This window comes from Elaeis guineensis, chromosome 8 (genome assembly GCF_000442705.2).
Source record: "Elaeis guineensis isolate ETL-2024a chromosome 8, EG11, whole genome shotgun sequence".
Classification (NCBI taxonomy): domain Eukaryota; kingdom Viridiplantae; phylum Streptophyta; class Magnoliopsida; order Arecales; family Arecaceae; genus Elaeis; species Elaeis guineensis.
This window is the reverse complement of record NC_026000.2, coordinates 137,188,884-137,205,073: the sequence shown is the minus strand read 5'-3', so window position 1 is coordinate 137,205,073 and position 16,190 is coordinate 137,188,884. Positions and strand designations below refer to the sequence as shown.

Sequence of the window (16,190 nt, the reverse complement as noted above, 5' to 3'; positions counted from 1 at the left end):
TTCATGTACTATCTGTGAAGGCTACTGGGGCTTGATCCACTTGACAAGCTTGACTAGGCTTAGCCCATCTACAACTTGTCCTGCATGTGTTTTGCACATGCCAAACAATAGCAAACTCCCTATGGAATCTACTTTCCATTGCAATCACTAGTGAATCTAAAAAGAAAATGGAGACTTTAGCCATCAGAACCCAGGTCTCCCCTATAAATAACCACCCCCTCATCGCTATGACCCCCACCATTGAACAACAGCCCTCTTTCTCTCTCTTTATCCCTATTTTTTCTAATTTTTTCTTATTTTAGCTGTCAGAGATTAAAGTCGAAGAATGACACTAAAGCCGAGATAAAGCCCTAGCCTTACTCCCCTTTTTCTCTCCCTTATTAATACGGCCTTAAAGCATCATCGTTAGGTTCAGCTTTTCTGAAAATCAAATGAAAATAATCTCCTATTTATCACCCTTGTTTTGCTCCTTCTTTCATTTTTTCGACCCTCAATGCCACTGCCTCTTGACACCCGACATTTGGTTGAGACCCTTGGCCTCTCTACCAATTTTTCTCAACGAAGCCATGACCATTGGAAAGTGGTTAGTGGCCAAACATGAGCAAAAAGCTACATTTTCCTTATTTTTCTAGGCTTTTTCCAATGATTTTTTGTCAATTGATCTTCGCAGCCGACCACTAGCCATGCCTCCAACCCAGACTATAGTGATTTCGACCTCTCTTTTCTCTTCTGGAAGACAAAGACTGTCTCTTTCTCTTTCTTATTTTCTCTCTCTTTTCTCTTTCTCTCTCTAAAGCCAATCTAGGGATCCTGATTCGAAGTCATGTTTTCTTTTGCTTGGGACCCATGTTGACCCCGACAAAGAGACCTTAAACGATCATGGTGCTCAAAAATTTATCAGATTGGTTCCCTCAACCTTGTCAAGTGTCTTTGGAACCTAATATTAATGAATCTTCTCGATTGATCTTGGCCTTGATCAAGTATGTGCTTCGTGATTCATTGACTTGATCACTTAAACTTGACCCATCTGAAACTATCTAGAGCGGCCACCTGGACACCTTCTCCTTTTATTATTATTTTATTCTATTACAGTCATCAAATAGAAATTAATTATATTTTAAATATTTTAAATAAATTTAATAGATTTGCCAGTGAAGTTTGAATGCTCAAAGCTGAAGAGGTAAGTAGACCCTATATTTTTTACTAATTTTTGAACAGTAAGGAACTTTTATGCACTTTACTAGCTTTTGACTTTGTAAATAACCATGATACTCCTTACTAGTTTTTAAATTATTGATTTTTTTGTCACAAAAAGAATGATTCTTCATTTTTTTTTAATTAATGATCGAGCATATGATATTATAAAAATCAAACTTATCACAAAATAATGATTTTATGAATATTTTAATATTAATGGCTGATTTATGAATATGAATTTTATATTTATAAAACGTGTATTTTTGTTATGAAATGATTGATTTTATGATTGCTTTAGTGCTATAAACTTATTTATGGACCACAACTCTAGAAAGGCGTATAGTATTTTCTTCATATATGATTTAAGAAAATATTTATAAAAAAATATGACTTAAGTTGTTTTAAGGAATATGATTCAAAGCTAGCATCTAATAAAAATGGCCTTTTACTAATTAATATAAAGTTGGTATCGAATATGAATTATGATACTTTATTCATTATGATGATGGCCTTGTAATAGGTATAAAATGACCATAATATAGAATGCTTATGAGCAATGTTTGCAATATGAACTAGCTAAATGGCTTATGATTTGAGTCATGTTTATAAAATCTTCATGATTTATGCATATATGATTGAATACTATGAGTTGTTTTAATATATACTATAAAATATTTTATTTTGCAATGATAACTATTCTTTCTAAATAATACATTAATTTATATAAACTTGTATTTAATCCAATAAGATGGTATAAAGTTTATTTACTAAGATGTATAGCTCTTTTTTTTTTTTTATTATCCATTTTCAGAGGAATAAGACCACTGGAGATGAAGAATAGTTTAGGCTTTGGAGTTCATGCTAGCAAGATGATTTTGGAATAGAATTTTAATTCTTTAATTAACTATAAATTTATAGTTGATAACTTTTGAAATTTGGAAATAATAAGTTTTATTATTTAAATTTGGATTTAGTTACTCTAAATCAATATTTATTTATTTAATATAATTGTTGGATTCATATTATTATCGGTAGTACCTCTCGATAGCATAACCATATTATATCCCAGATTGGGATGTGATACCCATCCTTTAAGCTTTAGCATTTTTACTAGATTAAAAATCCAAATCCATTCAAATCTAATGACAAACACAATGATAGGCCAATGGTCAACTCCAATGAACCTGTATCGCAGTATCCTCCAGTTCATGTCAGCAATGGATCCATCTTGACACCATTTATCTCAATCAAAATTTTAAATCCCGTAGAATGTAAGTATGCTAGTATATATCTTGATGGAATGAAACATCCTGCTGTCTTGTCCCATCTTGATCATACATCCTGATAGATATCCACCATCTCTTTTTTTCTCTTTTTTCTTTTCTTTTTTTTCTATCCTTTCTTTTTTCTCTTTCTTTATCTTTTATCTTCTTTTTTTTTTCTTTTTTTTCTTTCTTTTTTAATCTTTTCATTTCTTTCCTTTTTTTTTCTTTCTTTTTGTAACATTTTCCTTTCTTTCTTTTTTTTCTTTTGCTTGTCCTTTCTCTTTTCCTTCTTTCTTTTCCTCTTTTTTTCTCCTTTCTTCATTTTTTTTCTTTTATTTTCTTCTTCTTCTTTCCTTCCGCTACCTCTTTTTTTAATCTTTTTTTTTCTTTCTTTCATCTTTCTTCTTCTTTTTCTGCATGGATAGATTTTCTAATCCTAATCTTATTTTCTCATAGAAACAAAATAGGATAACTGAAATTCACCCATCCCGTCGAGACATAAAATCTTAATCTGAATTAATATCTCATCCAAAAAACTAATTAGAAAATATTATTTGTATTCCTTGCTGTATCTACCCAATATATAATCGATATGGGACAAAACATATGCTCGCATAAGACCTTACAAACCCATTGATTTATTAAATGTAAATCAAGAATCAAAACACGTAGTAGAGTTCGGCTAACACCATATATCTCTACATCACCTAAAATGCAAATTGAAACCACTTTACAGAACATAGATTGAAAAAAAAAAAAAATCCAGAATCATCTCTTCAATATTTCCCATTCTTCGAAAAGCTTTCATGGACAAAATGATGCCGACCTTGTAGCTGGTCTTGACCTTTGGAACTTTCCCAAGCTCTGTTTCACTATAAAAGTTCCCATCCAAGTGAAATGGCAGGGCAGCAAGGTGCACTGAAAAATGTTCTTCAAAGTTGACAATGCTTGTCCAAGTACACGTTTCTTGGTCGAATTAACATGGTCTGAAAGCTGCCACTGCACATAACCAACAATGTCATAACGCTTGATAAACCTGTTATCCATATGGTATTAGCAATAATATTTTGTTGAAAGATGCAAACACACGCAGATGTCTCCAAACAGACATGCTATGAACACATGCATGACATGCATATAGATGTGAAACTTGCCTCATACTAGGCTTCAGTAACACCTGATTTTGTGGTTAGAACTCCCAAGTTGATGTCATTTGTTTGATCTGATAATTAAGTTAAGGAAGGGTTAGATAAAGAAATATTTGGAAGCTATTTTTTGTGCAACAATTCTCTGATCAGTACTTACTTGGTGGGGTTTTGAGGACAAAGAAACATGCACCAATGACAATGTAGCAAAGTAGGAGAACAAATCCTTTCAAGTAGTGCGAAGTCCCATCCTGCAAAACAAGTATAAATTGCCCATGTTATTTCAATGATTAGAGCTTGGTGCGGAGACAAATGCACATATCAAGGCCATAAAAATCAGATGGAGAGCCAATAAAAACAGGAAGTTGATATATATTTGCTTAGGGAGTTTATTCATCATCCATTTAGCAGATGAGTCTAGCCAAATTTAAGAAGTTAGGTACAATATGATATATTCTGATATACATTCTGTAGAAGAGCTTATTTAACTTATTTAACTAAAGAGACTGCAACTTAAAGCGCAACTAACTTATTTAACTTGACATTGGATGAATGATTAAATTACCTGAAGGGTGAAGGCTGTCACCAATATTGCCAGGAGTAATGAGCCTGTCTCCAATAGTTTGAAATCAAGATCCATTTGGATTCCCATAATCCATGCCACAATCACACTTAATGGAACCTAAATCATGTCAAGAAAATTATTAGAGAATCTTCCTTAAACAACAGAGATAAGCTAAGTAGTGCTTTGCAAAATTCTTAAAATCTCACCACAAACATGGAGACCTGGGTTGCTGATCCTAAGGAGACTCCAAGGGTGATGTCCTGCAACATATTCACATGTAGAGGAATTTAGTTTTGCCTCTACAAAATCATGTAAGAATATATCTGAAGGTGAGCTCTTGGTAATTACTGACCAACTTATTCTTAAAAGCAAATATGATGGCACCGGCATGCTCTGCAGCATTTCCGACAATGGGTAGCAAGATGATGCTTATGAAGCTTACGGATATGCCCCAAGATTCTGAAGCAGCCTAGGTAAGGAATAAGCCATCATGGTTATTGGAGTTTATCAAAAAAAAATATGCAAAAGAGATAAATCTAAAGCAAGTGATTTAAAGAAGAATCCAATAATCCATCAAGCGTGAGATAGCTGCATATATTGACATGCTATAACTCATCCGTAAAGAATCTTATATCCAGATCAGGATGAGTTGAAGCTAGTTTACGGTGCAGGAAAAAAAAATGGAGAGGCAAAAAATGTGAAATTAGAATTAAAAGAAAAAAGAAAGAAGACTACATATGCATATGCTCCAAAATCATGGACATATATATGTTTGTTTGGTTAAATCGACTTCATGTCTTCAACTCCATTGCAACCTAGCTATCTATTTCTTCAATTAGCAACAAAATGCTTTGTACCAGTATTGAAAGGCTATCTACTGCAGAGAATGTTTTGCTTGGCAAATCCTTACCATCCTTAGAAAATAAATCCACGGGAATTTTTCCCTGCAATAATGTAGACCTGACTTACATGCAAAGCAATAAGGACGATGACAAATGAATGTACCAACTCCATCCTCTATAGCAATTCTAATAAATTGGCTACTATATCTATAAAGTCCTTCCAACTTCTCATAATGTAAAGCTAAGTTACAGTTCTAGTCATATACAATATTAAAATGAATGATAACATTAACTACAATTATTTTGAAGATTGATAGACCCATATATCCTCATGTCTTGCAAGTTGCAAACAGCATAAATCTTTGTTGGAAAGTCAATTTCAAGAGAATGAATGATCGCTCAAGAATCCATGTAACTTGACATGTGTATGGCTCTTATACTTCAATTACTAAATCACAGCCTTATATTGTTCAGTCACACCATGCAATCTCTGATTGAAGTTTAAAGACTAGATCATTGAAAATGGTATCTAGCTCTCTCTCTTCAGAGAGCCTATGCCATATGTTTCACCGATCATCGGGCATAGATACAACTCTAGAGCATTTCGCTAAAAATAATCAAATGTTCTTGCCTTTTCATCTATCTGTTGTAATTTTCATAAATAAATATGCAACCAGAAACCATCTTGACGCATGTAGAGAGAGAGGTACTGATGTGTGAAAGACCGTTGAGTGCCAAACTTTACCTCAATCGTGCCAACAACATACTCAGATAGTACTGCTATCACAATTGTCATTCCCAGAAGCCAAGCCAGCGCACTTGGGAGTCCAATGACCGGCTCATCTTCAGAGGTCACATCATCATTGTCATCATCTTCCTGCTGGCAACTCAGAGGAATTAGAAGCAGAAGGTAGAAATTCACAAGAATCGGCAAGTTAATTTGGTTCTATTAATCAGCTAGCTGAAACAACATGAGACACTTCTGCTGGTGTTGCTTCGAGCCATTAGGCAGGGGAGCCTTGCATTGCAGTAAACCATGGCAGGAATAACTCACCTCTTGCGACTCAAAGAGTTGGCGATGCGTCTTCAGCTGAAAGAAGAGGTATGCAATATAGGCAAGGAGCATGACAATGCTGCAAGCTCTCGACAGCTCCAACGTTGAAACTGTGGTCACCGTGAGCTCACCAGAGCTTATGGCATGCCTAAACATCAGCGGCAGCATGTGGCACAAGGCACCCAACATCAAAAGGCCAGAGTTCACATCAGCTTGCTTCTGCAATTAAAGCACAAGACAAACAATTAAATCAAGTAGGATATATCGAGCAGATCTACGTACATGTGGCAAGACCTCATTTAGTTCCACCACTTACTCTGTCAAATGACTGCTCTTTGCGGAGGTTGGCAAGGCCACCACACAAGAGGGAGGTGCCAAGGACAAGCAGGAGGTTGGAGAGGATGGAACCCACGAGGGAGCATTTAACCACCTCGATCTTCCCTCCGTACAATGCGAATATAGCTATGATCAACTCTGTGGCATTCCCACATGTGGCATTCAAGAGACCACCCACTGCATGCAGTAGCAATATGTGATCATTAGTGCATAGAGGTCGTTTCATATGTTTCAAGGCACGTTAGAAGCAATCCATATATATCAGGAACATGGAAGTAACGTGAACGAATGGAGGGAGCGTACGTACCAGTGGGACCAGTATAGTACGCGATTTGTCTGGAGAATCAAATTACAGGTGGAGGAGAAAAAGCAAGTTAGAGTTAGTGATGGAGATGTCATGTAATTAAGCTGAAAGATGCAGTGAAATTAGAAAGAAATTGCGTGGATCTTATATACAAATATCATGATTATTGCTTCATAGAAATCAGCTAGCTAAGCAAGAAGTGATCAACTCATTTTGGATGCAACAATTAGATCTCCTAGCTCAGCCATAAAGAGCTACAATGTGGACTTAAGGTTTCTTTCCAAGTTCAACGTAAGTAGCTCAATGTTGCTGCACGCTCGTTTATGGTTTGGGAAGAAGCTTTCAGGTCATCAAATCTTAGTGTAATGCACTAATGTCAAAAGGAGCTTATCTTTTCCAAACAAAGCTTTGTCCATGTAGGTGTCACAAAGATTCAAGGTGAGCGAACTTTTAAAACGGAAGCTAAATGGCATGTCCCTTGGATTATAGTTTTTTTTTTTTTTGGGATGAATTGGAAAGTAGTGGGAACATCCGACTACTCACCGCAAAAATTTATTCAGAGTAATTGCAAGGATTATAGTAATGCTCTCGTAGTGCCAATCTATGTAGCAGTGTGAATGAAGTGCCCTTCAAATATCAGTTCCAAACATGTTTAACTCGGTAGCGGACTAGCGGTCAGCCTCACCCTGTACCGAGCTTCCAAATAGGACTGCAATTTCACTGCAATGGACCCAGCCACTCAAAATCCTCATGAGGATAAAATGATTACGACAGCCATTAGTGGAGTATTTGGAAATAAAATAATGGCTGTCTTTATTTATTATTAATTAAAAACTAAACTATTGTCGAATAAAAAACATACAAAAATTTGAATTTTAAGAATATTATATCTTATTCAGATAAAACAGTGTAAACGTCAAATACGGACTGCTATGACAAAACATCGCGGTGGGTTACAGCAGCTTATTATATCACGGCTTTTATTTCAAAGTTCGGCTGGTCAAAAATTGACGCAAAGGTGGAAATTTAATTTGACCGGTCAGGAATCTACTTTTTGGACCACATGTGGAACCTGCTTTGCTTTGTTTTCACGTGCGAGGACTAACCGGCGTCTCCGAGAACAAAAACCAGGCGTTGGGCGGCGAAACGAGAGAAACTTACTCGGTGAGGAAGCTCACTCGTTCGGCCAGCGGTGTGAGACCCAGCAAACTCAGCGCGAACACCCAAGCCTGTTTCACATATAATTAATTTAAATAAATAAATAAGAAATAAACAAAGAAGAGAAATGGGTGAGGGGGGAGGCGTACGTACGCGACCAAACTTGAAGTAGTGGGCGGCGATGGCGAGGGGAACGGCGGGGAAGAGGACGAAGAGCTTGGTCCCGAGGAAGATCTCCTGGAGATTGGTGAGCAGGCTTCTGAGCAGTCCACAGCGAACCTTGGACACCAGCGTCAGATCCGACTTCTTGCGGAGCGACGACGACGACATGTTGTGCGCGGTGCGGCCGTGGCCGTGGCGCATCTCCTTGCTCAGCGCCCCGCCCTTGAGGTTGCCACCTCCAACGCCTCGTATCCCGCCGAAGCCATGGCCCCCTGCTCGCCTCCTCTCCTTTAGAGCGACCGAGACCTGGATGTTATCAGCTTGGAAGGAATACTGGACAACATACAACCACCTTCACCCACCAACACTGGGTGATGAAGTTTCTCCACAGTTCCCTCGACCCTCCGCACTCCGTACTCTCTTTCTCTCTCTCTCTCTCTCTCTCTGTCATCTCTCTACGCTATGCTCCTTGTAATATAAATACAGAGTTCGCCCGGGACAATCATTGAAGGGAGATAAGATGAAGCCACAAAAAATGTCTCTCTTTTTTTCTCTGTGCAAATTCTTTTTGGTCCCGCAAAAGACAAGAAAGGGGACATCGCCACGTCACTAGAGTAGTAAGAGCGGGGGCTGCCCAAGCTGGCGTTGGAAGGCATAGGAAGAAGAACAGGATGGGAAGGGAACGTTCCCGGAAGTTTCGCATGGCGTCCGATCTGGCAGCCCTGTGATAGTTGGGGAACGTCGCGCCACAAATCCCCTGATTCATGCAATCATGGCCGCCTCATTGATCTTTTGGTGTAACGTCACACAATTTGTTTTTGTGGCTTGTATATCCATTCTTCCATTTGGAATATCTCCTACGGTTCTACCATTCATTACTCACTCTCAATTCATACCTTGCTTTCATTATATATATGTGTAATTTTGTTAAAAGTTTATGCGAAGTAAGTGTTTCTTAATATAAATAGGTAACGAGAGGTAGAATTACTGTCCTCACGGACCCTCTCTTCTCGTTGACAAGATGACATCAAAATCTTGATGGGATGTTGGAAGAGTGAGTACGTAGGAGGACACTAGACGTATGCTCTTCTCCCCACCACGCAATAGATACAGGAGAAGAAATTTCCTGGAACCTTCGTAGGGGAGAGAACGATAATTCCTGAAATTATTGGATGGAGGTAGACGTACCTGCTGGCTGTTTTTGAGCACGCAACGTTTATGCGACGCTGATTGCTTCGTTGCGCGCTTCGACAGGGATGGAGGAAGGTCCGCGGAAGCTTCCGCACTCCCAAATCCGTCCCCGTCTTCTCGCAAATTTGGCCTGCCACAGGGCACATGCATCCCTGTCAGAAAAGGACGTGCCCTGCCAATGGATCTATCCATTAATTTGTTGTTGGCCGAGATGTTATGATGCAGAAGCAATTAATGCTTTCTTACCTCTCCTTCACTTTAATCCCGTACATGAGTATTGGCATGCCGCAAGGATAGCATACATAATTTTTCGAAGTTTCTCGTGTTAGACGTCTCGCTTGAGCTGAGACATCGGGCCTCTTGGATGCCCGGAAGACATGTCCATGAGACAAAACCATTCTTTGGAGTAGGTCCAGTGGACAAGTCGTTCGATTTGGAACGTTAATCATGTCCTCAATTTTATTTTGAGCTTGCAAGATCTGAGATATTTCTAAGAAAAAATTATTAGATGGATCAGATCCGGCGGACAGGTCCAACAGTCATGCACCACATTAAACCCACTTCTCTCTTGGTATTTAAACTATTCGAGATCGAAACAGGGTGGGAATTCACTCTGTTATCCACGCCTCTAGGATTTGATCTAATAGACTGGACCCAGTCTATCTAACGACCTAATGGTTTCGAGAATTGCAAACAGACAAATAACTATTTGGACACTTGCACGTGCAGCTGCATACCGCATTTAAAGCGTTAGAAAAGATGGCAAGTTAATAATTTGACATCTATTGAAGTGATTAGATGAGTTATGAATAAATCCAAAATTGTAGTAGCAGAAGAAGATTTTTTTTCTTAAACGGCTACTGTTGCGGTCAAAGATACTCCTAACTCCAACGATGGCTATCGTATGGTCCTGTAGTTTTATCTTTCAAAAAATATTCGATATAAGACTAAAGATGCCATCTCCAACAATAGCTACCATATTTATTGAAAAATTAATATTATTGATCCAGTTTGGTTTGGATCCTAGAAAGGATTGGGTTGGTTCTGATTTCAATTTGTAAGAACCTGGTTGGATAAATTCTGGTTTGGATTAGAAGATCGGGTAATCGGACTCTATTCATGAGCACCCTTAAACAAAAGTGTCAATTTTTCATTAAATCATTTTACCTCAATTATAGGTGGGACAGATGTGGCACAAAAGAAATAAAACTAGCGAATCTAAAGGTAACATGATGCCAGGCAAGGGCTAGTGAAATGATTAGAGACATCCAACAGAGGTGGAAGTAAAAAAAATTGGAACAGCCATGCTGCACTTGAGAATTGGTAACGAAGCATCAAATCTGAGAACATTAATTAATAGGCCTCAGTTCATATAATCTGGGTGTGCCAACACCTAGCCCAACAAGCATCAAACACACTTGCTCAGTCTGCTCTGCTGCATCCGGACTTTTTCCTTTCCCCTGAAGCGCCCAAACCCACTCAACCAGATCCGCTTTGCCCTGCTTCTCCTGTGCTTTATTTGGCTTTCTTTCGCATGCAATCTACATGAATTACTCACAGAGTATCTGAATCTTTATCAGAAAATCATTTTCCCTACATTCTTTGATTACATGATCTTATGCTTGACAAAAGGAAAAAGATAAATATGTTGTTGGTTGTCTCCTGCAATCCACGCAGAGAGCACAGTTCTCATCGAAGTCAGACACCTTTGGCTCAACTCAGATGAGGATCCAATTGAAGTGTTATACTTCTATCACAACAGCAATATTCCAAACTTTTTTTTTTTTTTTTATAAGATGGAGTATTGATACAACTTTGGTATGAATATAGCTAAAATGATCAAAAAAAAAAATCACAGAATGCCAAAGGAAAGTCCACGATATCAGTCTACATCCCTTCTGTCATGGCCTGGCCCAGCCCATGCAACAATCAGCCAAAGCCCAAAAAAAAAAAAAAAAAAAAAAAACAACAGGGGAGAAGACACCCGAAGGGAGTCTTCTTCCTCCTCTCGCCGGCTCCCAATCGGAGTCGGAGACGAGCTCCCTCCGGCTCTATTTAAGGAGGAGATCCCTCCTCTCTTCCTTCCACCGAAGATTCTAAGCCCGGTCGGCGGCAATCGTCGGAAAAATCCCGTGGAAGACCGTCCCTGTGCCGTCCAATTTTTCACCGGAAAAGCTTCGCCGGCATCGGAGGTAAGCCTCCTCCCCTTCCTCCCTTCTCTCCTTCCTTCCCGTGCCGATGTGCATGCTCGCTGGCGACCGAAGTCGTCGGATTTTGTTGCGGAAGAACCTTCCTTTTTGCTGTTTTTTCGTCGTCGGTGGTCACCGCCGACCATCGGTTTGAACTTCTCTTGCTGCCGGATCACCTCTCCTTCGGCCGCCGACCATCCCCGTGCTAGCTGCGCCGCCGGTCGGCCAACCAATGAGGGGATCAAAGATCCCCCGTTTCGGTCAAAAACAAGCCCACGGGAAGAAGAAAAGAAAAAGAAGAAGAAGGAGGAGGAGGAAAAGAAAAAGAAAAAGAAAAGAAAAAGAAGGAAAAGAAAAAGAAAAAGAAGGAAAAGAAAAGAAAAAGGAAAAGAAAAATAAAAAGAAAGAAAGAAGAAAAATAAAATAATAATAATATAATAATATAATAAATAGGATTTTCTCTTCTCTCTTCTGTGAAGAAAAAGAAAAAAAAAGGAAAGAAAAGAAGAAGGAAAAAAAAATAAAATAAATTAATAAATAATGATATAAATAATAAAATATGAGAAAGAGAGTTTCTCTCTCTTCCCTCTCTCTCTTCAGCCTGAACTAGTATTTTCTCTCTCTAAAATTTGACTTTCTCTCTTTACTTTCTCTCTCTAGAATCCTCTCTCTAGATTATTTCTCTCTCCTAAGATTTTTTAGAATTTTGAGAAGAATGATGATGAATTTAAATGATCCTAGTGATGGATTTTTGATCTGTGATCGTCGGACGGTACACCGACATCTACTTTGATCAGATCAGGTATTTTTAAGATTTTAATTTCTATAATTTTATTAAATTATCCACATGATAATCTTAGCATGATTTGATCTGATCGATTGGATTTGTTGAATCATATTGTCTGAAGAATTCAAGATCAGTTTTCTCTCTCTAAAATATTCTCTCTCTTGATTGATTCTCTCTCTAAAAAGGTTAGTGAATGAAGAAATTTCTTTTAATAGTCCTGATCTGATTCTAATGAAGAACCTTGACCCATGGTTGTCAGACAGCGTACTGGCACCCACCTTGATCAGACCATGAATCTTTAGATTTGATCATCTATGATTTCGATCTAGCCATGACTTGATTTGATCATGTTGATTTCACCAATCGAGATATTGGATCAATCATAATGTTGGATTGTGTCATCTGACCAATTCGAATTGTACCTCATTGATTTCTCTCTCCTCTAATTGTCTCTCTCTACTTGATTTTATGAAATCGATGAAGAAACCTCGGTCCTATCACTTCGAATCCGATTTGATCTGATAGTCAAACTTTGGATAGTTTAGATCCTAATTAGATTTTGATTAGATGAAATTAGATGATCGGAACCAATCTAAACCGTTGAAATTTGGTATTCGTATTCTTTCTAATTATTGAAATTGATTCTGTATAGGATTGTGGATGTTTGATCATGAGATATCGCAATATAATCTACGAACAAAATTTTTGGAAGAAAAATTTATAGAATTATGTGGATTTATTGGAATACGTTCGAGATAAGTAATATATTTTTCTGTCATGATTTGTGAAACGATGCATGAATTGGATGAATGGTATTTTGTTATGAAAATATCTTATTTGAAATGTTATGATGAAGCATGATTGAACATATTGATTTCATGATACATTATATTAATTGATTTCGATACTACATGATTATATGTTTTATTATCGAAATTAGAATATGAAATATGATTTATGAAGAATTATGATATAAGAAACATGATGAATTGACAACCTGACTATGTAAAGGACCCTACCAATGGGGGCATATACGTTGGCAATTGATTGTCCTAAGGTTTATGTCGCCAACGAGATCAGCGACATGTCGCCAGAGAGACCAGCGATAAACCGCCAGAGAGACCAGCGGTTCCAAAGGACATGACTGCCAGATGATTCGCAGCCTACCGCAAGCAGATACGCGGTATTATGACCCTGCTACAGGGAAAATATGGTCATAACTCATGGTTGACGAAAAGAATTGAAGAACGAAAGAAATTGAAATCTCGAAAGAAACTTGAATTTTCGAAAAAGAAATGAATTTGGCATGAATTATATTGCATAATTGAAATTGATTTCGAATTCATGAACTCTATATGCTTATTTTCTATAAATGATTATTTACATAAATGCCTGATGAAATCTATTGAGAAGTGATCATTGCTTACTGGGCTATCTAGCTCATTACCTTCTATTTTACTGTTTTTACAAATGTTGAGGAATTAAGATGATACAAGATATGAATGGAAGAGTGATCAGAAGCAGAATCCTTATACTTTTATTTTAGGTTGAAAGTCTTATTGAATTTGGTGTAAGACCTATGAATCATTGTTGAATTTATTAAGATATTAAAGAAGAAATTTAGATCGTTATATTTTGGATTTAAATTATTGACTAATTATTTCGCTGTTGTTTTAGGATAGTATGATAAGATGCCTTGCATGCTTATGGGAAGAGTTTTCTATGAGTATGCGGCGGTTGCCATGACTCTCGATTCAAAATCTCAGATCGGGGGCGTGACAATTATAGTGGTATCAGAGCATAAGTGGATGAATTATGAAATATAGAATCAGATATAGAATGGGTGTAAGTAGTTAGACACCAGGGACATTATAGTGTAGATCTTTGATGATTGTAGTGGGAAAAATATTTAAAAAAAATTTTGATTAAACATTGAGATTATGTATGAAAGGATCACAAGAGATTATGACATATAGCATTTGAAATATGATAGGTAATCTATTGATCATAATATGATTAGTTAGATCTTGATCGAAAGTAATCACAAAAGGATTGACATAAAATTTTATTATGCATTGTGGTTATTAATTTGATCATTGGTTATTCAAGTGAATCGTAAGTTCAAATTCGATGTGAGAACAATACTATATATTACTTCTAGTTGAGAAGTTGACTATTATTGGCAAGATAAAGATTTGACAATAAAATATTATTCAGGATGGACTAAGAAAAATCTTTTATGATGCCTGATTGAAATATTTATCGAAATTGAATTTGGCATGTGGATCATATATAAAGTGGCATATTAGGATGAATGCATATTTGAGGATATTGCGAAGAAGCTTATTTCTTATTGATGAAATTGATTTTGAGATTGTAGGATATTCATCGTACTAGAATCTTTAATCATCATCCTTAGATCTAGAAAATAGATCTTATTATGTCTCTTGGAGCCTACATGATGTGTATGAAATTCTAATTTAAAGATTTCGTATCTAAGTTGATCAAGAGATTTTTGATATTATTGTTGGGGTTGTTAATGAAAAATTGATATCTTCAAATTAAGATAAAAGATCTGATTTATATTTATTTCAGATTAAGGGATCCATGTGAATTTATAATTTAGAAATTTTGGATTTAAGAATTGATATGGAGTTTCCTTTGCTTTTGTTAACGAGGTCCCTAATTGAATCTACTGTTAAATGGAGATTTGATTTTTTTTTAAGCTTGTATGATTGTTATGAAAGGATATTTGATAGATATTGAAGATCCTGATGATAGAAATTTAAAAAAAAAGTAATGATTTGAAGTTCTTATATCTATTCTGATTATGTCCAAATTTGGTGGAGCATCGAAGGATTTTTTTTTCATTGATTTGACTTATAAGAATTTTTGATTTGAAAATAATCAAATTGAATTGATATGAAAATTAAGATTTGATTCATATTGATTATAGTAAATCTATATGATGGTTTTAAATATGTTATTGGACTCAAGGGTTAATCAAGATTATTGTACACCAGTAAAAGTATGAATGAGAATCGAAAGTTAATCTTTGACTTCAATTGAAATTTGAAATTTTAGATCTTTTCTATTGATAAGGTAAAGAAATAATTTGATCAAATTTTTTTTTGTGAACCTAAGAAATTTTGATTGTTAGATCACAGTGCGCAGCGAAAGCATGGTAATCTGGATTACTTTGAGTAAGTCAGGAATGTTGATTCTTTGAGTCAAAGAATTATGATAAATGATATAGTTTGATACAAGAAATTTATGGATATTAGAAAAAATAATATTTTAAAATTTTAAATTATTTTAGATATCCTAATGTAATTTTTAAAAGTAGTGCTTCCACCTACTATACTACAAAAATATTTAGCATCCTAATTTTAGGATGAGTGGACCCTTGATTTTTGATTTTAGATTTAGAATATTTAGAGATAAATTTTTTCTATCCTAGAATTAAATTTTTACAATTCTCTATTTATTAAGAAGAATTTGAGATTGTTTATCGAATAATAATTTCGATCTTAGAATATTATACTCAAATATTTATCTCCAGGGTATAATAAAATTTGAAGTTTGGACTCTTTTGATCATTATTATTTCTCTGACTGAATGAAAAAGATTGAGGTTATCTATTGATATTGATGATTATTCTACAAAAGATGGATTGAAGTTATTTATAATTTAATTTGATAATGAATCGATTAATTAAGAGTTGTTAATGTTTAGATAAAGAAAATTGATATACTTACTTAGAATAGAGATATTGATTTTGGTTATAAGAAAAATATAGTTTTGATTTAGATCAATTTTTGAGTTATTGATTTTTATTATGGAATGACTTAATGATAAAATTTGCTTCAAGAATTAGAATATTTAAGAGTTTGAGGGTTTGAGTAAGAAAACTTCGATGACTAGAAATAGTGATATTCATTCTAATCAACATTGGTGATATTGATCTTTATAAAATGACTTAATGATGAAGTTGC

General features: G+C 36.0%; 1 protein-coding gene across 3 annotated transcripts; it reads right to left on the bottom strand.

The window, feature by feature from the left end:
• Nucleotides 1-3,069: 3,069 nt before the first annotated feature.
• LOC140851292 (vacuolar cation/proton exchanger 1a-like) lies at nucleotides 3,070-8,471 on the bottom strand. 3 transcript variants are annotated; one of them, XM_073242929.1, is made up of 12 exons: nucleotides 8,020-8,471; nucleotides 7,870-7,937; nucleotides 6,712-6,740; nucleotides 6,385-6,581; nucleotides 6,069-6,287; nucleotides 5,760-5,891; nucleotides 4,525-4,641; nucleotides 4,379-4,432; nucleotides 4,173-4,289; nucleotides 3,768-3,858; nucleotides 3,617-3,684; nucleotides 3,070-3,461 (listed from the first exon to the last, which is right to left on the bottom strand). In XM_073242929.1, the coding sequence occupies exons 1-11, from the start codon at nucleotides 8,227-8,229 to the stop codon at nucleotides 3,623-3,625; spliced, it is 1,296 nt and encodes a 431-aa protein (XP_073099030.1). In that variant the 5' UTR covers nucleotides 8,230-8,471; the 3' UTR covers nucleotides 3,070-3,461; nucleotides 3,617-3,622. The 3 variants fall into 3 exon arrangements, with proteins under 3 accessions (XP_073099030.1, XP_073099028.1, XP_073099029.1); XM_073242927.1 differs by having other exon boundaries at nucleotides 3,085-3,461; nucleotides 3,640-3,684; nucleotides 5,760-5,894; XM_073242928.1 differs by having other exon boundaries at nucleotides 3,085-3,461; nucleotides 3,640-3,684.
• Between the last annotated feature and the right edge of the window lie 7,719 nt (nucleotides 8,472-16,190).

Bases quoted from the DNA above. Each gene is read 5' to 3' on its own strand.
- LOC140851292 (XM_073242927.1), bottom strand. From the start codon at position 8,229: ATGCGCCACGGCCACGGCCGCACCGCGCACAACATGTCGTCGTCGTCG. The intron at 6,582-6,711 runs GTACGTACGCTC...TACTGCATGCAG, and splicing joins GTACTATACTGGTCCCACTG to TGGGTGGTCTCTTGAATGCC. The intron at 4,642-5,759 runs GTAAAGTTTGGC...TTCCTTACCTAG, and splicing joins ATGTTGTTGGCACGATTGAG to GCTGCTTCAGAATCTTGGGG.